The sequence below is a fragment of the Lynx canadensis genome, chromosome X, assembly GCF_007474595.2.
Source record: "Lynx canadensis isolate LIC74 chromosome X, mLynCan4.pri.v2, whole genome shotgun sequence".
Lineage (NCBI taxonomy): Eukaryota > Metazoa > Chordata > Mammalia > Carnivora > Felidae > Lynx > Lynx canadensis.
This window is the reverse complement of record NC_044321.2, coordinates 99171873-99199490: the sequence shown is the minus strand read 5'-3', so window position 1 is coordinate 99199490 and position 27618 is coordinate 99171873. Positions and strand designations below refer to the sequence as shown.

At 38.1% G+C, this 27618-nt stretch overlaps 1 protein-coding gene across 4 annotated transcripts in view; it reads right to left on the bottom strand.

Moving 5' to 3' along the window:
• Positions 1–19295: 19295 nt before the first annotated feature.
• The window catches only part of STAG2 (stromal antigen 2), a 139273-nt gene continuing 130950 nt past the window's right edge, over positions 19296–27618 (bottom strand). For all 4 annotated transcript variants that reach the window (XM_030306208.2, XM_030306211.1, XM_030306209.1 and 1 more), the window contains 3 exons: positions 27204–27330; positions 25959–26036; positions 19296–21223 (listed from right to left, as the gene is read on the bottom strand). In XM_030306208.2, coding sequence (XP_030162068.1) covers positions 21200–21223; positions 25959–26036; positions 27204–27330 — 229 coding nt within the window. In that variant the 3' untranslated portion in view covers positions 19296–21199. The remainder of the gene's footprint in view (positions 21224–25958; positions 26037–27203; positions 27331–27618) is intronic.

Below are 27618 nucleotides of genomic sequence, written 5' to 3'. Positions count from 1 at the left end.
CCAGTATCTCTCATGAGCATAAATGCAAAAATCTTCAACAAAATATTAGCAAATTGAATCTAACAATGCATTAAAAGAATTATACACCACAATCAAGTGGGATTTATCCCAGGTAGGTAAAGCTAGCTCAACATTTGAAAACTGATTATTTAATTCATCACATCAATAGGCTAAAGAAGAAAAATAACATGATCATATCAACAGATGCAGAAAAAGCATTTGACAAAATCCAACACTGACGTATGATAAAAACTCTCAGTAAACTAAGAATAGAGGGGAACTTTCTCAACTTAAGAAATAACATCTACAGGGGCACCTATGTGGCTCAGTCGGTTGAGCATCTTGACTTCAGCTCAGTTTATGATCTCACAGTCTGTGAGTTTGAGCCCCTCATCAGGCTCCTTGCTGTCAACACAGAGCCCACTTCGGATCCTCTGTCCCCCTCTCTCTCTGCCCCTCCCCCACTCGCACTCGCTCTCTCAAAAATAAATAAAACAGTTTTAAAAAAGAAATAATATCTACCAATAAGCAATAGCTAATATCATACTTAATGGTGAGAGGCTCAAAGCTTTCCCACTAAGAACATCAACAAGCACGATGTCCCTTCTCATCTCTGCTAACATCATAATGGAAGGCCTAAAAATACAGTAAGACAAGAAAAGGAAAAAAATAGGTATACAGTGGGAAGGAAAAAATAAAACTGTCTTTGTTTGCAGATGATGTGCTTGTCTATGTAGACTATCCAAAGGAATAAACCAAAAAAAAGATTGGAACTCATAAACAGTGATACAGGTCAACTGCGTTCCTATATTCCAGCAATGAATAAATGAAATTTTACATCAAAAATGTAATATCACTTATATTAGCACACCAAAAAATGAAAATCTAAGGTATAAATCTAACAGTAAGTATATGTAGGGGTTCTAACCAGACCGACTCCATCTTTGGGCCCTCAATCTTATTTTTGCCTGTGTGCTTACCTCCCAGGAGGCTGCATGTTCCGGGACTACTGGAGGTTAATGTATGTCCTGACTGGAATGTGAGAAGGCTTGTTCTGATCTACCCTAAAGTGGTGTACAGGTGGCACCACTTTGGTTAATTACCCTTTGACCTCACCACAGTGCCTCTATAAAAGTTAAGGATTCATGTTCGAACTGGGCGGAGAACGGCTGGGTAGTGTCTGGATTGTTGGTGTGCCCAACCCCCCCCCGCTAGTAAGTTACCCCGAACAGAACTCTGTATAAACAATATGGGGTGACTTGCAACATTTTTTGGTCTCAAAGTGCCTTCTCAGTCGGAGAACACTGTCCCTCATCCACATTTTAACATAGGAACAAGATATATAGAAGGAAAACTACAAAATTCTGGTTAAAGGAATCAACTAAATAAATGGAAAGATATGCCATGTTCACGGATAGGAAGACTCAATATTATCAAGATGTCAGTGCTTCCCATCTTGATCTGTAGATTCAATGTAATCCCAATTAAAATTCTAGCAAGTTATTTTGTGGACATCAACAGACTGATTCTAAAGTTTACATGGAGAGGCAAAAGACCCAGAATTGCCAATACAGTATTGAAGGAGAAGAACAAAGTTGGAGGACTGACCTTACCCGACTTCCAGACTTATAAAGTTACAGCAATCAAGACAGCGTGGTATTGGTGAAAGAATAGACAAATAGATCAATAGAATAGAATAGAGAGCCCAAAATAGATCCACATAAACATAGTCAGCTGGTCTTTGACAAGGGAGCAAAAGCAATACAATGGAGAAAAAATAGTCTTTTCAACAAATGGTGCAGAAACAAATGGACATCCATGTGCGAAAAATAAATAAATAAATCTAGATATAGACCTTACACACTTCAAAAAATTAGCTCAAAATGGATCACAGATCTAAATGTAGAATGTAAAACTAGAAAACTCCTATAATGTAACATAGGAGAAAATCTAGGTAACCTTGGATTTGAAGATGGCTTTTTAGATACAACACTAAAGGCACAATCCATGAAAGGAAGGATTAATAAACTGGACTTCATTAAAATTAAGTTCTCTCTTGTCTGCAAAAGACACTCTTAAAGGAATGAAAACACAAGCCACAGACTGGGAGAAATATTTGCAAACTATACAAAGACCTCTTAAAACTCAATAATAAGAAAACAAACAACCCGATTAAAAAAATGCGCCAAAGACCTTTACAGTCACCTCACCAAAAAAGATATACGGATGGCAAATAAACATATGAAAAGACGCTCCCCATCACATGTCATCAGGGAAACGCCAGTTAAAATAACAGCGAGATACCACTTCACACCTATTAGAATGGCCAAAATCCAGAGCACTGACAACACCAAATACCGGTGAAGATGGGGAGCAACAGGAAATCTTATTCATTGCTGGCTGGGGATGCAAAATGGTACAGCTACTTTGGAACACGGTTGGGTGGTTTGTTACAAAATTAAATATACTCTTATAATACAAGTCAGCAATCATGCTCCTTGGTATTTACCTAAAGGAGAGGAAAACTTATGCCCAAACAAAAACCTCCACAGACACTTTTTTTTTTTTTTTAGTTAGTTAGTTAGTTTATTTATTTATTTATTTATTTATTCAGAGACAGAGACAGAAAGCAGAGGAGGGACACAGAGAGAGAGGGAGAGAGAATCCCAAGCAGGCTCCGCACTGTCAGCACAGAGCCCCATGCGGGGCTTAAACTCACAACCTTCGAGATCACGACCTGAGCTGAAATCAAGAGTTGGATGCTTAACCCACTGAGCCACACAGGTGCCCCTACACATACGTGTTTATAGCAGCTTCATTCGTAATTGCCAAAGTTGGAAGGAACCAAGATATCCTTCAGTAGATGAATGAATAAACAAACTGGTACATCTAGACAATTAGGCACTTAAAACTTGAGCTATCCAGGCATGAAAAGATATGGAGGAATCTTAAGTGCATGTTACTAAGTGAAAGAAGCCAATCTGAAAATGCTACCTAGTCAATGTTTCCAACCACATGACATTCTGGGAAAAAGAAAACTATGGAGACAGCAAAAAGTTCAGTGATTGCCATGGGTTGGGGACAAGGGGGAGGGATGAATAGGAAGGGCACAGAGGAGTTTTAGGGCAATGAAACTACTCTTTATGATAGTATATTGATGAACACGTCATCATATATTTGTTCAAATCCATAGAATGTACAACACCAAGAGTGAACTCTAATGTAAACTACAGACTTCAGATGACAATGATACACTGATATAGGTTCTTTGATTGTAACAAATGTTCCACTGTGGTACGGGGTGTGGATAATGGGGGAGACTATGCATGTGAGGGAACAGGAGGTATATGGAAAATCTCTGTACCTTCCACTCAGTTTTTAAAAAATTGTTTTAACGTTTATTTTTGAGAGAGAGAGTACGAGCGGGGAAGGGGCAGAGAGAGAGGGAGAGACAGAGTCTGAAGCAGGTTTCAGTCTCTGAGCTGTCAGCCCAGAGCCCGACGCAGGGCTTGAACTCACGAACCGCAAGATCATGACCTGAGCCAAAGTCCAACGCTTAACCAACTGAGCCACCCAGACGCCCCTTTCCGCTCGGTTTTGCTATGAAGCTAAAACTACTCTAAAATACAAAATCTATTTTTAAAAGATTCACAAAGCATTTTCTTCAAGCAGTACACAAAACTGGCAGTGCTGAGAAATGAGTGTCCCTGCAATGTAATGTCAAAATTTTAAATGTGAAAAAAATCTTTTCAATGTGAAAACCTCATTTTTCACAAAAATCGTGATAATTTTTCAATAGGATTTTGGATTTATTCTTATATTCCAGAACTTTTTTCTATGGTAGTGTTATTTCGTTTTGGCCTTGGCTTCAGGTAAATATTGATTTTAACACCTAGTCACTTAGCAGGATGCTCAAATGTAATTCAGTGCACCGACAGTCACCAATTAAACAAGAACATCAGAACCACAAGGAGTATTTCATGTAACCTTCTGTAAATTTTCTGATTCATCCAACAGGCATCTGTTCTGGCTCTTCCTCAATTTTAGGTGTACCCTCATAATTTATTGTCAGTTTGAACTAAGAAGAAAGATGCTTTCTGTATTCCCATATGCAGGTTTTATTATCACAAACTAGGAATGACAATAATAAAGAGAGGTTTCAAACATACCCTTAGAAAATCAAAGTCACCATTCTTGGTAGACATTCCTCAACATTTATCAAGTGCAGTGCTAACGATCCTTTTCGGCAAGTCAGTTCGTTTGGTTACCTAGGCATACATTTTACAGCTAGTTTCTCTGGTGGCTGGTTCATCAGGAATTATTGTTCAGAGCTAAATCTTTCCTGACATTCATCTTCATGACTGAGATTTGGTTACGGCTTTAGGTTTTTTCCAACCTAAAATTACTACAGTGATGCTGTCTAGTGTAGAATTTGGGGGTCTGGTTCATCTATGTGCTAAAGCAGACCACAACTTCCTTCTCGAGAGTTATATTGGCCCTGACAGTGAGTATTCCCTTGGCCTGTCTCCACGCAGGGCAGTTGCTTTCTATTCCAGGATGGATTCTTGTTTGACTCATCTTTCACTTGGGTTGACTTTTAACACACATAGCTCTGTACTTTGGCAAACACAGACTAGTTGCGCTCTAAGGACTTGCCAGACAGCATACCCTCAAACCCACAGTTGTTGAACTTATCAAAAGCTCAGCTGAGAGAAATCAAATTTATGGAGGATTGCCTGAAGACTACGAAGTCTATCCATTTCTCTCGTCGACAATTTATCCCTGGGGGCACCCAGGTGGCTCAGTCAGTAGAGCATGCGACTCTTGGTCTCGGGGTTGTGAGTTCAAGCCCCACACTGTACATAGAGCCTATGAACAAAAAGAAAGAAAGAAAAGAAAACGTATCCCTGGATAAAAGTGTATCCCTGAATACAAGAAAACTGTATCCTTGGACTGAATTGATTTGGCCCCACATAACTGCTTTTTTAAATTTGAGACATAATTTGCATACTATAAAATTCGCCTATTTAAAACGTACAGTTCAGTGTTTTTGAGTATATTCAGAGTTGTGCAACAGTCACCACTGTTATTCTTTGAAACAAAGAGTTCTGTGGAACTCATTTACTATTTTTATATTTTGCATATAAAAAACAGTTCTGTGTACTGTTTCATTTCACGAAATAGATCTGCTAAAATGTCGGACAACCCCTGGGAGTGAGGTAAATTAGAGACAGGTAGTCAAAAAACTTGGGTTTGCCTTTAACTTGCTTTGTTAGTCCCTGTTTGTTCTTCCGTCCGTGTAGAATGAAGTGAGTTCGATTAGAAATTCCTGAGGTTCTTTCCAGTTCTGCCACTCTATGATAAGTCCCCAAAATTAAATAGCTTTTTGAATGCAGCCACACTGCCAATTATCTGACAAGACAAAATCTTGTTTAAACAGGTTGTGTCGATTTAAATTTGAGGAGCTCTGCCGTAGGGGAAGTGAGTAGCCAGCAGTGGTGTTCTTGCTGTTGTTGGCCAAGCTCTTTAATTGCAACTGTACATACTTTTTAAACAATGGTAAATTAAGCTGTCTTCCCAAACCGTGTACTGTCTGTGTATGATCAGTTAACTGTCTCAGAGTCTGTTTATCTGGTACTAGGAACACGTTGTTAGCATTCCCTGTTTCCAAAGACTACATCCCTGTTGCTTAGAAGCTAGGGATAAGTGATTCTTTTCTCTCTCCTCATTCCTTCCTTTTCAACAGTTTGTTCTGGAGATTTTCAAACACAGAAGAAAGTTTTCCAGAGTGAACACTCATATACCCACCACCTGGAGTCTACAACTAATATTTTAACCACACGTATCGATTCATCTACCCATCTCATCCATAAATTGATCCTATTTTTGATACATTTTGAAATAAGTTTAAGATAGCAGTACAGGGCGCCTGCGTGGCTCAGTCGGTTAAGCGTCCGACTTTGGCTCAGGTCATGATCTCACAGTTCCTGGATTCGAGCCCTGCGTCGGGCTCTTGGCTAACAGCTGGGAGTCTGGAGCCTGCTTTAGATTCTGTGCGGTCTCTCTCAAAAATGAATACACATTTAAAAACGTTTTTAATTTAAAAAAGATATCAGTATATTTCACACCTAAATACTTCAGTATAAATATTAGAGTTAAAAATTTGTTTATGGTGTTTGTTACTAAGTAAAATATAAATAATATGAAATGCACAAATCTTAAATCTAAGGTTTGGGTTACCCAGGGCAAAGCTTGTGTCACTTTCCAGTCAATTCTGGAATCTACACACCAAAGGCAAACACGTTAGGATTTTTCCCACTATTCCTTTTTATTGCTGAGTCATATTCCATTGTATAAGTATACCTTGGTTTACTTATCCATTCTCCTGTTGATGGAACTTGGGCTCTTTCCAGTTTGGGGCCATCACCCATAAAGCTACTGTGAACATGCTTGGTCAAGTCTTTTTATAGACATTTGCTTTCACTACTCTTGGGTGAGTAGCTAAGAGTGGAATTGCTGGATCATAAGGTATGTGTATGTTTAGTTTCCTAAGAAACTGCTAGACCTTTACCCACAATGAAATATTAAGAGTTTCACTTCCTCCACATCCTTGCCAATATTTCGTGTCTTCAGCTTTTTTGATTGTAGCCATTCTGGTAGGTGTGTGGTGGTATCTTACTGTTATTTTAATTTGCTTTCCCCTTCTGATGAGTACTATAGAACGCTTTTCATGGCCTTCTTTTCTGTCTACCTATCTTTCATTGTAAAGTGTGTGTTCAAATCTTTTGCCCATTTTCATTAGGTATTTATTTCATTGAGTTGTCAGGAGTTTGGGTTTCTTTTTTTTTTTTTTAAATAATCTCTACACTCAACATGGGGCTCAAACTCATGACCCCGAGAATAAGAGCTGCGTTGCTCCACCAACTGCCAGCCAGGTGCCCCTGGAGTTTACTTATCCTGGGTCCCAGTCTTTTTTCAGATGCACGTTTTATGAATACTTTCTCCCAATCTATGGCTTGCCTACATATCTCCTCAATGGTGTCATTTCATTAGCAGAAGTTTTACATTTTGATGGTCTATTTTATCAATTTTGTCTTTGATAGATATTGTTATCTGTGGCTTAAGAAACTTTTGCCTACTGCCAAATCATGAAGATATTCCCCTAATGTTTTCTTATAGAAGCTTTAGATCTAGAATCCATCTCAGATTGATTTTGTACATAGTGTGAGATAGGGGTTGAGGTTAATTTTTTTTCATATGGTCGTCCAGTTGTTCCAACACTATATTTATCCAGTAGGGAAGAGAATATAAAATTAAGATACAGAAATCAAGGGCACCTGAGTGCCTCAGTCTGTTTAGCGTCTGACTCTTGATTTTGGCTCCGGTCATGATCTTGCGATTCATGAGATCAAGCCCCACGTCAGGCTCTGGGCAGACAGTGTGGAGTCTGCTTGGGATGCTCTCTCTGCCCCGCGCCCCTCCCCCACTCGGTCACACTCTCTCTCAAAATAAATAAACAATTTTAAAAAATAAATGAAATAAAATTAAGATACAGAAACCAATAGCCTTTATATATGCAAGAAATAACCAGGGAAGATAATAGTAGAGAAAGGTTCCATTCAAATCACAATAATGAAGATAAAGATCTTAGAAACAGACCTAACAAAAAATGTGCCAATCCTATGTGAGGGAAATTTTAAATACTCCTGAAAGACACAAAATAGAGATGAACAAATGGGAAGGTATTTCCTGTTCTTGAATAGAACAACTTAGCATCATAAAGATATCAGCTGTCCTCAAGTTAGTCTTTAAATTTAACAGAAGCCCAATAAAAAACTAAAAGGATTTTTTATGGAGCTAGACAAGTTGATACTATCTATAGGGAAAAATAAACATGCAACAATAGTTAGGAAAACACTGAAAAGGAAACCACATATGGGATGTTAAAGCATACTATAAAGCCTTTATAAATAAAACAGTGTGGTTCTGCTCACATAAATAGACCAGCGATACAGAATAGGAAGTCCAGAAATATAAACCAAGTACACAGAGAAATTTGGTGTATGATAAAAGTGGCATCTAAAATCACTAGGGAAAAATAAAATAATAAAATAAAATAAAATAAAATAAAATACAATCACTAGAGCAAAGATGAACTTCTAACAAACAGTGCAGGATAGCCATTTGGGGAAACATAAAATTAGGGTCACAACTCACACTACACACAAGAATAAATCTCAAATGGATCAGAGAGCTGAATAAATACATTGAATCACATAAGTCCTGGAAGAAAATTTTACTGAATTCCTATACATGCTTTGTGTAGGGAATGGTTTTCTAACTATGACTCAAAATCCAGATGCCATAAAAGATTCATACATTTGACCACATACAAGTTGTAAAAACTTCTGCATGGCAAAAAGAATCAATCCGACGCATAAGCAAAAAGCCAAAGACAAACGACAATGTGCTTGGCTGGCTCAGCTAGTAGAGTATGCCACTCTTGATCACACCGTTGTATGTTCAAGTCCCACACTGGGCATAGAGCTTATGAAAAAAAAAAAAAAGATAAATGACAAACTGAGAGAAAATACTTGTAACACATATCACTGATAAAGGGCAAATAATTCTAATATCTAAAGACTTCTTTAAAATTAAGTGGAGGGGTGCTCGGGTAGCTCAGTCCGTTAAGGGTCTGACTTCAGCTCAGGTCATGATCTCACGGCTCGTGAGTTCAAGCCCTGCGTCAGGCTCTGTGATGACAGCTCAGAGCCCGGAGCCTGCTTTGGATTTTGTGTGTCCCTCTCTCTGCCCCTCCCTTGCTCGCACTCTCTCTCTCTCAAAAATAAATAAACATTGAAAAAAAATTAATTAAGTGAAAAACCCAGAAAAACCTGATTAAACATAAGCAAAAGACATGAACAGACAATTCACAAAAAAGATGTAAAAATGGCCTTTAAACAATAAAAATGTTCAACTTAACTTAAATAATAGAAGTGTACATTGAAACCACACTGTGATACCATTCCTCAGTGATCAGATGGGAAAAACTTAAAAAGTAAGACAAGACAGTCAGTTGGTGAGGTTGTGGAGAAACAGGCACTTGTACATTCAGTACCATATGCTGGTGGGAATGCAAATTGATACAGCCTTGTGGAGAGGGAATTTGGCAATATTTAACAAAAATACACAGGCACTTACCATTTGAACCAATATTTCCACTGCTAGGAATTTATTCTGAAGATAAACCTTCAACAGTACAAAAATACATACATACACAGTTATTTATTGTACCATATTTCTGTGATTGCAAAACAATGGAAACAACCTGAATGCTCCTACATAGGAAAGTGGTTAAACTATAGTATACCCACACAATGGAGTATTATGTAACCACAAGAAAGAATGAGAATCTATAAATGATTTGGAGTGATTTCTAGGAAATACTGTGGTTTTTTGGTCTATTTTTTTTTAATTCCAGTATTGTTAATTAACATACAGTGGAAGTATTAAGTAAAAAAAAAAAAAAGAATGCAAAAGAGTAATAAAGGAAAATAAAATATCCATGTATCTGCTTATTTTGTAAAAAGAAACATAAGAAATATTAACCAGAAACCAAAGAAACTGGTTATCTACAGGGGGTGAGTGGGAAAAAGATGGAAAGAATGGTGGATGAAAATTAGGACAGAGGGCATCAGGGGTGGGATGCCTGGATGGCTCAGTCAGTAGAGTGTCCAACTTCAGCTCAGGTCATGATCTCACGGTTCATGGCTTCGAGCACCACATCAGGCTCTCTGAGGTCAGCACAGAGCCTGCTTCAGATCCTCTGTCCCCCTCTCTCTGCCCCTCCCTTGCTTATTCTGTCTCTCTCAAAAATAAATAAACATTAAAAATTTTTTTAAACAAAAAGAAGGAATCAGGTAGGAGTGAGGCTTCTCTAAATATATATTTTCGTATAGTTTTGGCTTTGGGATTTTTTTTAGTTTATTCTTTTTTTTTTATTATTATTTAAAATTTTTTTTTCAACGTTTATTTATTTTTGGGGGGACAGAGAGAGACAGAGCATGAACGGGGGAGGGGCAGAGAGAGAGGGAGACACAGAATCGGAAACAGGCTCCAGGCTCCGAGCCATCAGCCCAGAGCCCGACGCGGGGCTCGAACTCACGGACCGCGAGATCGTGACCTGGCTGAAGTCGGACGCCCAACTGACTGCGCCACCCAGGCGCCCCTAGTTTATTCTTATTTATTTGGAGAAGGGTGAGTGGGGATAGGGCAGAGAGAGAAGGAGAGAGAGAATCCCAAGCAGGCTCCACACTGTTAGCACAGAGCCTGATGCAGGGCTCAAACCCATGGACCATGAGATCATGACCTAAGCCGAAATCAAGAGTCAGACACTTAATTGACTGAGCCACCCAGGCACCCCTGTTTTGTCTTTTGGAATCATGTAAATAACATTTCACATATTCAAAAATGAATAAAATCAATAAGGATTGAGGAGGACCCAGAAATGCGATATAAACACAAGCAAATGAACCTAGCTGTATGTCAAATGAATATCATAACCCCACTCTGGTGGCAGTGGTGGGGGAGGAGGGTGACACAGAACATTTGTATAGCTATACAAGTATGCATATGTGTGTGTATACATACAGGTATTTCCCAACTCTGTCATCTAAGATGGCTTCTAGAAGCCGTCACAATCCAGTACCAATGAATACATGTAGATCCCATATCCTGGTTTCTAAATACCATTCTCTCTCTCTTTTTAAAATCTATTTATTTAACTTCAAGTTAGTTAATATACAGTGTAGTTTTGGTTTCAGGAGTAAAACCCAGTGATTCATCATTTACATGTAACACCCACTGCTCATCCAACAATGGAAAAAAGATAGCCTCTTCAGCAAATAGTGCTGGAAAAAAAATGAACAGCAACATGCAGAAGAATGAAACTGGATCACTTTCTTACACCATACATAAAAATAAATTCAAAATAGATGAAAGACCTAAATGTGAGACAGGAAACTGTCAAAATCCTAGAGGAGAAAACAGGCAGCAACCTCTTTGACCTCCGCCACAGCAACTTCTTACTAGACATGTCTCTGGAGGCAAGGAAAATAAAAGCAAAAGTGAACTATTAGGACCTCATCAAGATAAAAAGCTTCTGTACAGCAAAGGAAACAGTCAACAAAACTAAAAGGCAACCGACGGGATGGGAGAAGATGGTGCAAATGACATATTGGATAAATGGTTAGTATCCAAAATCTATAAAGAACTTAGCGAAATACTATTCTCTAATAAAAGGAACTGGGGCTTTTTGTGGAAATGGCTGATTCCAAGGCTTAGCAGGGAAAGTACAAAAGGAGCCTGGAATATCTTGTTATCAAAAAGTAATGAAATAATCAAAGAATGATAAGAATGTATCAAAAGATAAATGAAAAAAAAAAAGGAAAAAAAGAACATATCAAAGACACAGGAGCCAGCTTGAAAGGACTCCCACTGGCCAAATCTGTGATAATTTGATCAACAAAATAAATAATGCTATTAATGAATTACAACCATAGATTAAAAGATATTCCTGAGTCCATACTGATATAAATAAATAGTAATAATTGATTAAGGCAAGAAAGTTGATGAGTTACAGAATGTTTACATAGACTCACAGAGCCTCCCCACAAAATACTTATTAACTACAAAGCAAAAAATAGTAACTTACACTGGTGAAAACCCAGCATCATCTCAACCAAGTAATCAAAGTTAAAATCACCTGTAATGAGACAAATCAACCTCATGTGCCTCCTGATATGATGCGCTGAGGGCACATTATTTCTGTAGAATTCCTACTAAATGTGTATAGCCTGAATCTATCTGATCATGAGGAAATATTAGACAAGCCCAAATTGAGGGACATTCCATAAAATAACTGGCCTGTACTCTTCAAAAATGTCCATGTCATAAAAGACAAAGACTAGGGATGTTTCTGGATAAAAAGAGACTAAAGAGACATTACAATTAAATGCAATATGTCATCATGAATTAGTTCCTGGATCAGATATTTTTCTTCTCTTGATACAAAGAACATGAGTGGAACAATAGGAAAAAATTGAATAAAGTCTGTAGGTTAAAGGATAGTGTCACGTCAACATTAGTTTCCTGATTTTGTTAAGTGTACTGTGGTTATGTAAGTGAATATCCTTGTATTTTAAGAAATATACATTACTTAGAGCTAAAGGGGTATCACGTGTTCAACATAATCAAACTTTTCAGAAAAAAAATGTGTGTATGTTGAAAGAGAATGATAAAATATGGCAAAATGCTAACACTTAAGGAATCTGGATAAAGGGCATGCGAGACTTCTTTCTACTGGGGTGCCTGGGTGGCTTGGTGGGTTGAGCGTCTGACTCTTGATTTCAGCTCGGGTCACGATCGCAGTGTTGTGGGATCCAGCCCCATGTTGGGCTCTGCGCTGAGCATGGAGCCTGCTTAAGCTTCTCTCTCTTCCTCTGCCCCTCTCCCCCACTCACGCTCTCTCTCTCAAAACTAGAAAAAAAAATTTTTTTAAATACTTCTTTGTACTAATTCTTGCAACATTTCTATGAGTCTGACATTACTTCAAAATAAAACATTTAATACACTTCTACAAAAAGAGCTGTAAATATTGAACTTTAGTAAATGTTATGCTTGTTGAAAAAAAATAGTTGTAAAAAATTACAGAACTTCCCACAATCAGCACAGATAACCACATAGAAGAGGAGCAACACCCTAACCTAGACCAGCTACCCTGGGCTGTAAAGGGGGAAAAAAAGCCTCTCTTATGTAGATCACTGCATCTAAGCCACTGTTGGGTCTTGCAACAGCAATGTATTCTACATCAACTAACACAGATCACATACCTGAAAGAGGGATGCTTCCGAAAGAAATAAACTATTTGGCATTGCCCAATTCAGAGGTGGCCGTGGAGGATGGTAGACAAGAAAAAACTTCCAGAGGAAGGATAAGGAAGACAGAAGATAAGGAAATCCCACTCAGAGAGCAGAACCAGAATCTGACCAAAGGACCTCCACTGCCAGGGTAGGAAGTCTTCACAATTTCTGTCTAGCTGGTTTGCTATGGACCAAATGACTGCTACAGTTTCCATCCTTCTCTTTTCTGAATGTGAATGATTGTGGTCATTCTGTCCATGCTTCACATTTCTATATTGGGTGTTAGAGGATATCTATCTATATGTGGGCTTGATGGAGAAGACTGAGCATAACCCAGAGATACTGGACTTTGAACTGCATGTAGTAACTGGGATAGGGCTTTGGGTGGTTTCCCTTGAGGGAGGGGGCAAGTACGTCCTAAGAATGGCAAGAAGGATACACATGAATGGCAAAAGGGGGAAGACTAAGGCAGAGACTGCCAGTGGTCTGCTAAACTCCATTCTTCCCTTCGTTCTGGGCATATGACTAAGTTACTTTTCCCAGGCTCCTTGCAAGTTAGGTGTGGCCATATAACAGATTTCTCTCCAATGGAATGTGAACAAAAGCGATGGCTGCCACTTTCAGGTTTGGCCCATGGGAAAACTCCCACATGTACTCTTCCATGATCTTTCCCCACCTCCTGTGGGCTAGAATGGTGATGACCAAACAACCTTGAAAGCCATGTGTTAAAGATGGCAGAGTTGCGGGGTGCCTGGGTGGCTCAGTCGGTTAAGCGTCCGACTTCGGCTCAGGTCATGATCTCACAGTTCGTGAATTCGAGCCCTGCATTGGGCTCTGTGCTGACAGCTCGGAGCCTGGAGCCTGCTTCAGATTCTGTCTCTGTCTCTCTGCCTCTCCCCTACATGCTCTCTGTCTCTCTCTCAAATATAAAAAATAAAACATAAAAAAAAATTTTAAAGATGGCAGAGTTGCTTTTCATTAGCCTGTGTCTTACAACAACTATATAGAGAAAAGGCACCTGCCAATTTGGAAGGGTCGTTGGAAGAGTCATCCTGAATTGCTACCAAAGGGAGAAATAAATAAATGTATTAAGTCACTGAATTGCTATTAAGTCTTCTTTTACAATAGCTTAGCCTTCTGCCTATAGAGGCCCTGGGGCTCTCAAAGCAGACAATTATTATTTTTTTAATGTTTATTTCTGAGACAGACAGAGACAGAGCATGAGCGGGGCAGGGGCAGAGAAAGAGGGAGACACAGAATCTGAAGCAGGCTCCAGGCTCTGAGCTGTCAGCACAGAGCCCGATGCTAGGCTCGAACCCACAAACCATGAGATCATGACCTGAACCGAAGTCGGACACTTAATTGACTGAGCCACCCAGGCGCCCCCAAAGAAGACAATTCTTAATAAAAGGACTTTGAAGGTGCTAAAATCCTAAGAACGTGCCAGATAAACCTTTAAATGCTATGGAAGGGCTGGTTAAATGTGTCTACACTTATACTAAAACTTGTACAAAGGACACTGGTCCCAAGGGATTTAGAATTGGAAAATGTGAATCTGACCCAAACACGTTTTGGCAGGCATGAAATGGAGTTCCATGCTCTGCTCCAAGCTTAATCCATCCAATCTTCTCTCAACTCACTACCAAAGCCATTTGCAAAGGATGGGAAGATGATGAAATTGGTTGTTCCACTAACACAGAAAGCCAGGAAATCACAGGGAAATTTCCATGTGGCATAAGACAGACCCTGACAGCTATGGAGGCTGGGAACTAAATATAGCAGTTACAAGTTCAATTACTCTTGCACAGGCTTTGGGAAAGTCCCATGGGAACATCCCTCTGTCAGTTCCCGGAGATGGCAGCCAAAAAAAAACAAAAACAAACAAAAAAACCCGGCATCCCCGTAACTCCACCAAAATGGCACAAAACTCAACCTGCCATCAATGGGTTAGCCTGGGGCAGAGGACAGACAGTAATTTGGAGGAGGAAACTAGATTCTATAGATAGGTTAGTGAGAACACTGGTAAGAAAACTTGGCAAAATGAAGGTCAATAGGGCACAGAAGAGTTTCAACGGAGTGGGAGGAATGAAGAGAGAACGGGAGAAGAATCCAGACAGCGAAGAGAGAGAGATGGAGCAGTAGAGGGAGAGGGTTAGTGAAATGAATGTTTTTTCCCCCAGTTTTGAAGATTGGAGATGTTTGTATGTTTCTAGGAATGATCCAGTTGAGGGGAAAATAAAGAATGCGGGGGGGGGGGGAATCCAGGGTCTCAAAAACAGGGAGAGCTGATCTCCCTAAGAAAAGGAAACGTAGTATATACAAATTCAGAGGCAAGTAGGCAGGTGCATTTGGTAGCACAAAGATGAAGGGAGATGGATAAGAGCATGGACAGTGAAGTCAGATGACCTGGGTTCATATCTAGACTCCATCACTTTTGAGTTATGTGCTCTTAGGCAAGTTGATTTAACATGTGCACCAGTGTATTTACCTGTAAAATGCGGATACTATCAACTATAAGTTCACAGCAAGAACTATCACTGAAGCACCGTGAAGTGTTTGGCACACAGTGAACACCCAATAAATACTGGCTATTTCTTTAAAATTACCTATAATTGGAGCATCTGGGTGGCTCAGTCTGTTGGACGTTCAACTTTGGCTCTGGTCATGATCTCATGGCTCGTGAGTTTGAGCCCCGCATCGGGCTCTGTGCTGACAGCTGGGAGCCTGGGGCCTGCTTGGGATTCTGTGTCTCCTTCTCTCTCTCTCTGCCCCTCCCCTGCTTGTGCTCGCTCTCTCTCAAAAAGAAACATTAAACAAAATTAAAATTACCTATAATTTACAAGTACTGTAAAATTATTTAAAAGCTAGCTTGCCAAAGACTCACTGGAGAAAACTCCTCACACCTAAGACGGCAGAGGGTAAATGAGGTAAATTCAAAAACAATTAGTAAACTTGGGGTGCCTGGGTGGTTCAGTTGGTTAAGTATCCAACTTCAGCTCAGGTCATGATCTCACGGTTCGTGAGTTCGAGCCCTGCGTCGAGCTCTGTGCTGACAGCTCGGATCCCGGAGCCTGCTTCGGATTCCGTGTCTCCCTCTCTCTCTGTTCCTCCCCCACTCGCACCCTGTCTCTCTCTCTCTCTCCCTCAAAAATAAAAGATTTAAAAAAATAGTAAACTTACCGTAGCTGACCTTTCACTTTTAGTTTGCCCTATCAGTCCCAAACTGACTTCAACTGAGCAACCCACTTTTCAAGAATTCACAGCTCATTTTTAACACAACTACACAAGTGATGAACTGTAGGAAAAGTACTCTATTTCTCAATGGTACAACAAGGCCTAATGTGACTAAAACATATAAAACACCCATATCAGTAAACAAATCAATTTATCAAAACTCATTATAAAAGCACCCAACTACAGCTACTTGGGATATTTGCCAGTTCTGAGAGCACTGCATGTAATACTTAAGTTACCAAACATGCTGTGAACACACTTTTTCATTTTTAGAGCTGATGTGAGGTAGCAGATGGCCGACTATCTTCCAGTGTTGTCTCACCTACCCTAAACAGCTACTTAATAGTTCTTACATCCATGACAGTTGTTGATGCTGTTGCCTTTGCCTAGAATTCTCAGCCTTGGTCATGTCATCCCCTTGCACCTAGCTTACCTCTCACCTTTTAAAATTCAACTCAAGTAGTAGCTTTATTCATAACAGCCAAAAGGTGGAAACAACCCAGATGTCCATCAACTACTGAACAGATAAACTGTTGACACATACAACATGGATAAATCTCAAAAACATACTGAAACTTTGGACAAAAAGAATACACATCGTATGGGGTGCCTGGGTGGCTCAGTCGGTTAAGCGTCTGACTTCGGCTCAGGTCATCATCTTGTGGTCTGTGGGTTCGAGCCCCGCATCGGGCTCTGTGCTGACAGCTCAGATCCTGGATCCTGCTTCGGATTCTGTGTCTCCCTCTTCTCTCTGCTCCTCCCCTGCTTGCACTCTCTCTCTCTTCCTCAAATATAAGCGTTAAGACATTTTTTTAAAGAACACATATTGTATAATTCCATTCATATCAAGTTCTAGAATGACCAAATTTGATCTATGGTGGAAAGAAAACAGTTGTTGCCTCTAGAAGGGATGGAAGCAGGGGTTGATCGATAAGGAGTATAGAGGAACTTTCTGGATTGGTGGTCATGTTCATCATCTTTGATAGGGAATTGGGTTACACGGCCATTATGCATTTGTTAAAACTCAGCAAATATATACAGTATTTCATCACATATGAATTTTACACAAGAAAAAAGCGTAAACAAATATTAAAGTCCTATGATAAGCATGCTAAATATTTAAATAGTGGGCCCACGTTTGCAATTTACTTTGAAATATACTTTAAAAATGAGATGTATTGATAGATGGGTATGTGGTAAAGCAAGTATAATAAAATACGTTCACTGTAAAGTTCAGCATTGCTTGTGCGAAAATTTGCATTTTAAACATGGGGGGGGAACTCAAGTGACAGCTTTATATATAGGAAGACTCCTCCCACAGCACAGCCACAGCTAGTGCCCTTCCTCTGGGGTCCCAGAACACCCAATAAAACCATTGAGTGTGCTTCATTTTATTAGTTTTGCATAGGCATCCCAGCCCCCCAGAACTGTAAACAACTTCAAAAGGAAGTCTGTCTTACTGGTCTTTGCTCAGCAACTAACACAAGGCCAGGCACACAGTAGATATGTAAGATCAGTTGACTTGAAGGGACATTTAGTGAACTTCATCACCTTGTTTCCTCATAACCAAAAACCTTGTACTGGATTAGCTTACTTTCTTTAGCTGAATGATTACAGCTACCAGAATCATCTATATGACCTGGAACTCATCCGTGTGAATCCTTACAAGTTCCCTTTGAGGTAGGATATTGAAGACCTCTCTTCTGGGTTATCTACTTCTTTCCCAGTCTTTCAACTTTAAAGACTATCAACTAGTAAGTATTTATGGGCTCAAGGCTCAATTTATACTCTTTACACAAGTCAGCTGGGTAGCATGTTTAGGACAATGTTTCTTCGCACCACTCAGTTCTACAGCCAGCTGGACCCCTTAAAGATCCTCCATTTCCTCACCATGGCACAATGAATCATGTGCCATTTTACCTTTATGCAATCATCTAGGTTGTCCTTATGTATCAAGTAGTTTCAATGCTCTTGGGACTTAATGCAGCCAGACTGCCGGGACGTGAATGCCAACTCCATCACTTACTAGCCTTAAACAGCCTCATATAGCTACATAATAGCCTTGCCCAAGGTATTTTAACTTCTCTGTGCCTCATTTTCTTCCCTGCCTCCTGATTTAGAAAAAGGTGGGGGAAGGGGGAGAAGGAAAGATGGGGGACAACTTGTATCACCTACTGCCACGACATTTTAAAAAGTTACTGCATGTAAAACCACTTAAAACAGTGCCCCAGCTATTAGCTATCATTTAATATGCTTAGTTCTGAATCACCAATTACAGAAGACTGGTCTTCATAATATCCTCTACAAACCAGGTGAACCAATGTGCTAACGTTAAGAGTACAATGCAGGGGGGCCTAGGTGGCTCAGTTGGTTAAGTGTCTGACTTCAGCTGGGGTCATGATCTCGAGTTTCTGAGTTTGAGCCCCACATCGGGCTCCGTGCTGACAGCTCGGAGCCTGGAGCCTGCTTTGTATTCTGTCTCCCTCTCTCTGCCCCTCTCCTGCTTGTGCCCTGTGTCCCTCTCTCTCAAAAATAAACTTAAAAAAAAAAAAGTTAAAAAAAAGAGTACAATGCAAATCTTAACATGTTAAGGACCATAGTCTTTTTTTTTAAGTCAATTAGTAAATTCTTTTTCAAATGTTGGCTTTCACCCACCTCTAAGCATGAGTCCCTTGTCTAAGAAAGGTTATACACACACACACTCATTCTCTAGCTCAGCACACACTGGTAATTTCCTTCCTAGCACTCCTTATAAGTTTAATTATTTTGTTTACCCCACTAGATCTAGGAGGGAGGAACCTTATCTATCTTCTTCACTGTTAAGATCTCTAACACATGCCTAGCACATAGTACTCACTCAAATGTATCCTGGATAAATAATGCAGACATTTTAAAGAGCGTTTAACCCATACCAAATAAAAATTAAAGTAACAATGGTCACAAGTTTCTATTTTAAAGTAATAACCCAATTAGGGATTTAGTCTCATTTAAAAATACATGATTTATTAAAAATATAAAATGGCAATGTTCTTTATAAATTAACCTCACCGACACATGTTAAAGTCTGTGATGATGGATATGTTTTCTAAGCCATTTATAGCCACCCTCCTCCTTTAATTATAAAAGATAAAACATACAACATACTGTAGGTTTATTTTTATTCAAAAAGTTACTGTCTCAAGACATAAATACAAATCAGAAAACAGTACAATTAGGACAATAGAATGTGGAGGACAACAGGTTAGAGTAATATATAAAACATTTTTAGCTGGTTGAAAACAAAGCTGTAAGAACTGCTTTCACAAAGAAGTACTCCTTTCAAGAGTGAGAAACAAAATCAACTTAGGTTTAAAATCATATATACAGTCCTCTCAGCAGTTCTAGTAAATGCAGTGGTGTGAAAAACAACATAGGCAGTACTTTTTGCACATAACAATATTTGTAGATGGAAAATCTGTTTAGACAAGTCTGGTTTCATTTGTTATTAATCATGATTTAATAAAACAATTGTACTGTATCATGATCTTTTAGCTAACCTATGGTTTTTGGCTACCACAGCCCAATGCTTGTTGATTTCTGACTCTAAGAACTGGAAGCCTTTTGGTATTCACCCATCTGAAGATATTCTCGTATTGCAAGCATATTAAGGCATGGAATGATTAAAATAATATACCTCAAGAACTGAGAGACGACTGACAAAAGATAGATATACATGTAATATAAGTTAATATTTTGTTTTAAACGATGTCTAGCTGCCTAAGCCTCGCAAAATGAGTTGATGTCAAAATGGCAAGTAGCCACTTTCTGTTTTAAACTAATTTATTTGTGAAAGGACATAAAATGAAGTTTAAAGCTTAGCTTTCAAAGAATATTATGGGTTATGAATTCTATTATCCCATCTAATTTACATACAGAGGAAATGTACTGTAACCTGTTAGAAGTATCTTTAACCTGAAGACTGCTTGCAAAGACAGATAGATAAAACAATATAAAATACAAATTTAAAAATCATTTTAAAGCATGAACACTCATGCTTTTCTATTTTTAAACATTGTTAAACTTTCAATATATTTCTGAAACCTCATAATTTTAAGTTGGAATTTAAAAGTAAGAAAAAACTAAACAAACTGCGCAATTATAAAATCAGCACCAATTTATATATATATATAATTTTATTTAAAATTTAGATCCCTATTCCCACACTCTAATAAGCTGTATAATTTTTGTTTAGAATTTTTCTGCAAACATACTACAATAAGCTTCTTTTATTTGGAGACAAAATACAGTGGCACTACTGGAAGGAATATCACAACATTACATTTTTATCTTAAAGGACAAGCAAACTTTCAGGGCTGATAATGGGATAAGCATGTTTGAGACTGGTTACCTTCTGGCAGTTCACTGCATCTGGATATTTCTGAAAAGTATAGAGAAGCTCTTGGATTTTAAAAATATCTTAAAATACATTTTAGATGAAAAAATTGTAAAAGTTCTGCTTATAAGTTTACTTTTCTCCACAATTACAATATTTAAAAGAAAGCTTTGTTGATTGATGTTTTAAGCATTTAAATTTAGAATGCTAAAAACAATTCTATCCTATAATTTCAGGGCAGGGGAATAAATTCATCCTTAACTTTGTTTCTTGGATGTAAACAGAAATCCAGCAGAGGTCATCATTACTTAGTACACCCAGTAAATAAATGTGAGAGGATTCATGTCTGTACCAAATGCCTCTTTAGATTGTTATATTTTCTTTAAAAAAAGCATGAAATAATTGATTCAAAAGCCAACTAACAGCGCATAAATAAAATATTTACTTTCTAAGAAAAACTGTAGCTTATCATCAAATTGTTTACTTGTCCTTTACTTTTTTCAGGCAAACAAAACTGCCCCTCAATGCACTTGATCTTGGTAAGCGTAAGCATGTCATATTCTCCTTAGAGAAAAATCTGTACAGAATTTCACTGTATCTACCACACTTTATTTTAAAACTTCCTCTTCCACTTAGAAAATGACTTCACCACAGATTTAATTGTGTACTGGTATTAAAACATTGACACCCCAAGAACCTAATGAGAGAGAAGAAAAAAAATCTTGTTAAAATTGTCATTCATTTCTTTGTAAAACGATCTGTATATGTTACATTAATATTTGATAATACTAAGTTTAATAATATGCTAATAAAACCACTTTGAAAAATTCCCCTCCCTTCAGATCTTGAATTCTAAAATTGAAACGACCATAAATATGTAATGAAGTAACAACATCAGGCCTACTCAAGATGCTACTTACCTCACACATATAACTAAGAGCAGGGACCATGTCTCATGTATAGGTTTATTCACACCGTTGATGCCTAGATAATGCCCTGAACACACAGGCACTCAACATTTGTTGAATGGACAAATGAATGTGCTTCTTTACATATACTTCTGGCACAGGCTCATTGGAAAGAGCTTAAGAATGTCTTGCAGACTTGGGATTTGCACTGTGAAGTGGGTATTGCTTTTAAAAAGGCATTTGAACACACGGACTAAAAATATCCAAGAAGAATACAAGTATGTAGAAAATCCAGAAAATCTAGTCCGAGTCAATGAACAGAACTACAAATTTTAATAAGTAATGTGAAATTTGGGCAAAGTAACTTACACTGATGCTTTTTTTATACCACTCCAGTTGGGAAAAGAAAGGTAAAATCTAATAATTACTTGTCACTAACTGAAAAAAGTAAAAGCATATGATGAATGGAGCCAACTCTCTCTTGTTCATCAAACAAAAACAAGACATAACTTTTTAGCTACATATACTAAAAGTTAGGCTATTCTACTAAAATTCCAGCATTTACTAGGACAATTAAGGAGTATTTTTAAATACTATAATGAGCTAAGATTGGGATTACAGGGTTCTTACTTGTAAATGAAAAATCATTTTTAAAAAAGTTACTGAACTCAGTACTTGTTCAGTACTCACTTGAAGGAAGTGAGTGTTTCCAGACCAGGAAACAAGTATCTATCTGACTGCAGCCTCCTTATAATGAATTATATCAAGTAAAGTATTTGGAATTCCCAGTAACGTGAACAAAGAGGATAAAATGCTCCCCACTCCTTACCTGTCATTCACCAAAACCACCACCACTGCTCACCCCTTATTCCCCCCGACCCTCCAATAAAGTTTAGGATTCTCCTTTTTTGGCTAGAGTCAGAGTTCGGGTGGTTAGAGTATTTCCACCAAAGAAGCCTACATGATGTTTAAAGGTCCCTTCTAGCCATAATACTCTGTGACTTTGGGTAAGGAAATGTCTGATGAATTGAAGGATAAATCTTACTAGCAACTCTTAGTGTAGAGTATGGCATGAAGATGAACTCACGTTCTTTCCAGAACACCTAACTAGAAATCATGTGAACATTTATTTTTTTGCTTTTGTACAGATTAGGTTGTAAGTAGATTCTTCTATAAGAACACAAAGTTAGCTCCATTAGACTGAACACTTCTTTTAGCAATTTTACACTACAGATAATTCTAATATGAGAATCTTAACATAGAAGAATGACACCAATGACATTTATTCTCTTTTTGTGCTAACAAACATCTGTTTCTGATGTTAACATTAATAAACACTTAAGCATATCTTTAAAAAGTATAAACAGCAAGCTTTAGTGTGTCGTGGCAATAATGACCCACTAGTAGCAGAGAGCGACTACTGGCACAATGAAATAAACCAACACTGCTTCCAGACATACAACTCACTAAACCGTAAGTGCAAAATCTTGTGTATATGCAACCCAAACCGAGCTGCTCAGTTTTGATGCTACCACTTCTGAATCTTGTGAATATCATGGTACAAAAGACTGTTTAGGATGTATTTAGTAATAAAGCATCTATACAGGATATTTTCATTATTTTACGTAGAAGAAGAGAATCTTAGAACTGGGTATAAGGATTTAAGTCTCAATTTTACTATTGTTTTGATGACTCACTTATCACAGGCTTGAGTTAAAAACAGATGTAAGCTATTGTATAAAGGCAAACACAGATTTTTACATTTAAAAATTTCTATTATTCTATTTCTTAAGTTATTGCTGAGACAATATGAGCTAAAGTTTAATGTATATTTTAAGATAAATTAGTATCAACTTAATACATATATTAACTTAAACATATATATAAATATACATACATTTATATGGTCAAAGATAACTGAACCTTGAAAGATTACTGGCCACTCAGTTATGTGACTGCTGCCATCATGTGGTAACACTATAAAACTACAGAAACAGATGCATGTGCTCATTTTCCTAATTTTAGTGGAAACAGCTCAACTACTATCCTCTTAGTTATAACATTACCTATTCAACAAGACACGAGAATGCCAAAAAAAATCCTGTAAGTAACAAGTAATTATTAGGTTCCTATCTGGCTTCACTCAGCTTGTAGTTTCTCTATAAGTTGCCAAAAATATATACGTATGGTTTACATTGCTGTTTCATTATTTTAGTAATCTCAAGTGAAGAATACCTTTTTGCAAACCTTTAGGCTCACTTTAGGTGAACACATGAAAAAATAAGAGATCTCTAACTGCCCTTATCGACTACAGTTAATCATTCCAATTTCTAAATTATGTTCTTGGTGTTTCTTCTAAATGATGTCTGATTTTAGTTCTGGAAAGTACAACAGCAGAGACAACATGAGATTTTTTAAATCAAAAGGAACTCTCATCAAATTACTACTCTGGCACTAGAGTTGTAAGACTGAACAAGCCGATGAACCATTCCTTCAGTCCCAAATTTGCTTGAGTGTAAAAATGAGGTCCTACCACCTTTCTCACACGGTAGCTGAGAGAATCCATCTAAATCATGCCTAGCACAGCATCAGGCACATTATGCTCTCAAATACTAGCTCTGTCCCTTTCATTTCAAAGGGATAGTCACTGTGAACTAGAATACAAACTCCTGGAGGGCAGGGAGAACATCGAAGTCATTTTAGCACCAAAGTCCAGCCCAATAAATTGTTAGATTAATGCATTTCATTATAACTGCTTGAAAAGATTCTTTTAGTCCTCATCACAGTCACCACCTTCACATTTTATTTAACAAACTGAAGATACATATCCCTGGATTATCAGGGAACCGTACACTTCAAAATGCACTTGAAACTATAGACTTATAGGTAGGCCTAGCTCACTTATGCTATTGAAAGTATGGTCAGCAGAAGCATCAACAGCACTTGTGAGATGCAGAATCTCAGGCCACACTGCAGACCAACTGAAGCAGATCTATAGTTGAATAAGATCTCCAGATGATTCATATGTGCACCAGAGACAAGAAACACTGATTTAAAGGACATCGAGGTGGCTTATCCAAAGATTCCTAAACCTGCTGCTCTGTGACGGTGTGTCCTGACTCAGGTAACTGGCCTTATTAATCTAGTCTGTTGGTGTGAGTTAGTTTGTTAAAATTTTCCCAAGAACTATCTGAAGCAGATTATCAGGTGAGGAAGGGCTAGGAGAGAACAGCAGAAATTGGGGCACAGAAGGCAGGACTCAGAGGATGGTCGCCTGCGGTAGTAAGGGTTAGGAGGAAGGAGCACAAATGGGTAGACGATAAAAAATGAGATGGAAGGGGACTTAACAGATTTATTCATTTGACAAAACTAAACACCTATTATGCTGGGCAGAACTCAAAATGAATAAAATCATCACTGCCTGGCATTAGGCCTACTGAGCGAAATGTAATATCCTATTTCACTACACAGGTGTAGTAATTACCAAATTAAAAATGTACACAAAGTGGTACAAGAGCCCCCCAAAAAAGGCATTTATCTGGAGGGGTCAGCAAAAACTTTATAGGTAATGTCAGAACTATTAAAGGATGAATTTACTAGGAGAAAAAGGACAGGGGCAATTCTGGCAGAGAGAAAAGCTTATACAAAGTCATGGTGTCATGAAAGAGCATGGTGTGTATGGGAGGAACTATAAGACTTGGTATGGCTGGAGAGCAGGATACATGTAAGGAAAAAGTCAAGGTTAAGTTGGTGAGGGAGCAAGAACCCAAAAATTTTTGTCATGCTGAGGATCCAAAATTTTTTCTTAATGGCAAGGGGGGGAAAAAAATCAATGAAAGGCCCTGAAGTTATGAGGGAGAGAACCAGATTTGCATTTTAGGAAGGTGACCACAAAAGAAATATAAAGGAGAAATATAAAAGGAAATATAAAGCAGTGGCAGCAAGAGGCAGTCTAAAGGCTACTTGCAACAGGCCAAGTAAAAACTGAAGTGGACTTGTACCAAGGCACTGTTGGGGACGATATGGCAGTGGGGACAAATATGAGAGGTACTTAAGACACAGTGAGAATACCTAACAATAACCAGTCTCTTTCCCCTTCTCTTTATTATCAAAGTTTATTCAAGTTCTATGTCTTACTATGTCTTCATATTATGATTATGGTTTCTCATTCATCCTATCCATCCATAAATGCCAAGGAAATATTTCTGAAACACAATTCTGATCATGCCATTCCCTCATTCAACATCCTTGGATGGGTAACTCAAGCCTACAGAAAGAGTCCAAATTCCTGAACATAATACTTAAGTCCCAGCTGGCCAAGGATTCAAGGGTACTTTTAAATCTGTCCCACCACTGTATCACCAACCCCCCTTCCTCCTGAAATCCCTTCTGTCTGCCTCTATTTCTCCTGTCCAACTGTTTTTATCCATTTTCAACGTGCTGTCCCAGCTCTTCAATCTCAAACTTAGGGATTGCCTGTACTTTTGATTTTGCAATCCTGGGGTACATTTAAATTGAACGTACTGATTCATCCATAATTGAAGCTGGATCAAAGAAATCAGGTTTCAGTTCTGTTCTTTCTCGTCTGTTCTTCGATGGTGGCTAAGGAAAAAAAGAAAAGGAAGGGAGTTGACACTCTATCTATAAACCAGATAGCAGCTGAAAATATTGAAATTATCATTAAGTGCTCACATGACATATGTAATTGCAAGTGTACGTTACAATATTTTAAATACTGTATATTAAAACTACAGAATGCATAAAAATACAAAAGCAAATCATTCACAAATAATCATTCTGAAAGATGAAAGCTACAAAACTCACTTTTTTTGTTTTACTTTAAAAAAATGCCTCTCTCAAATCATTTTCCTTTACTATTATTTTTTATTATTTATTTAGAAGAGAGAGAGAAAGAGAGAGAGAGCGGGGGAGGGGCAGAGAGAGAGAGGGAGGGAGAAAATCCCAAGCACCCTCTGCGCTGACAGCGCAGACTCTATCTCACAAACTGTGAGATCATGACCTGAGCTGAAATCAAGAGTTGGATGCTTAACCATCAGAACCACCCAGGCGCCCCTCAAATCATTTTCCTTTAAAGACGCCGCATTACACAACTCTGAAGAGAACCCATGTTAACTGATTTCTTCCTTTGAAGGAGAACACAGCATAGTATACTAAGAAATAAAATCAGAAGACCTAGTTTATTAAGTCTCAGCATTATTGTTTCTTAGTTTCGTCTCCTTGGATGGGCTAATTGCCTTAAGTTTCAATATCCTCAATCCTCCCAGCCTACCTCACAAAGCTGAATGAGGTATGTGGCAAGATGAAATAATGCAGAAGCATTTTATGTATGATAAAGCCCTAATCACATATGATATAATAAAGAATATATCCTTATATATGTATTTAATTTCCAAGTTTAAGTCTCAATACCAGGGTAGTATCAAATTACTATTGTATTGTTTTGATAATGGCAAATAAGTGGAAAATGATAAGGTGATATGATACTTAGTATAATAGTAAGCAAAATGTAGTCTTTAAATCGATATATTCTTAAATTAATCTGAAAATCTGCCATCTTAAACTAAGAGTTAACAGCCTCATCAACCTCACCCTCTCCCCAATCCCTTCTCATATACCTAAACACCTAGCAACTATTTTATTTAATCTTTCTCCAAAACTTACTTTTCATGGCAGGCATTTCCTCTAATTCCAACTTAATTTCCAAAGGATATTAAATGAAAATCATACAGAAATCATTAAGTTTCTTACCAAGTCTATATCCATGGTGTCAAAATCCATTCCCTCGTTAAGATCTTCAATCCTCCCTTCTGAGGACATCATAACATCTTCAACAATTGGCTCTTCATCATCTTCCATTAGGCTTGTACCACGCCGACTAGAGAAATATAAAACAAGGTCAAGATCTGAACCAATGTTGTGACTATTAATATGCTGGCAGCAACTATGTAGCTCTCTATATTGAAGTGTAATGGAAAATGATGGAATTAAAGGTCAGGGAAAATGATTAGGCATTGATCATGTCATCAATGATGTCAAAACCCCAATGTTCACTGGTCTAAAAATGCTAAGGAGTTGTTTATTCTACATTACTTCAATACATTTAGCTTGACAGTTCTGATATCCCACATAAAAGTTCAATGAGAATTTCCCACATGGGAACAGA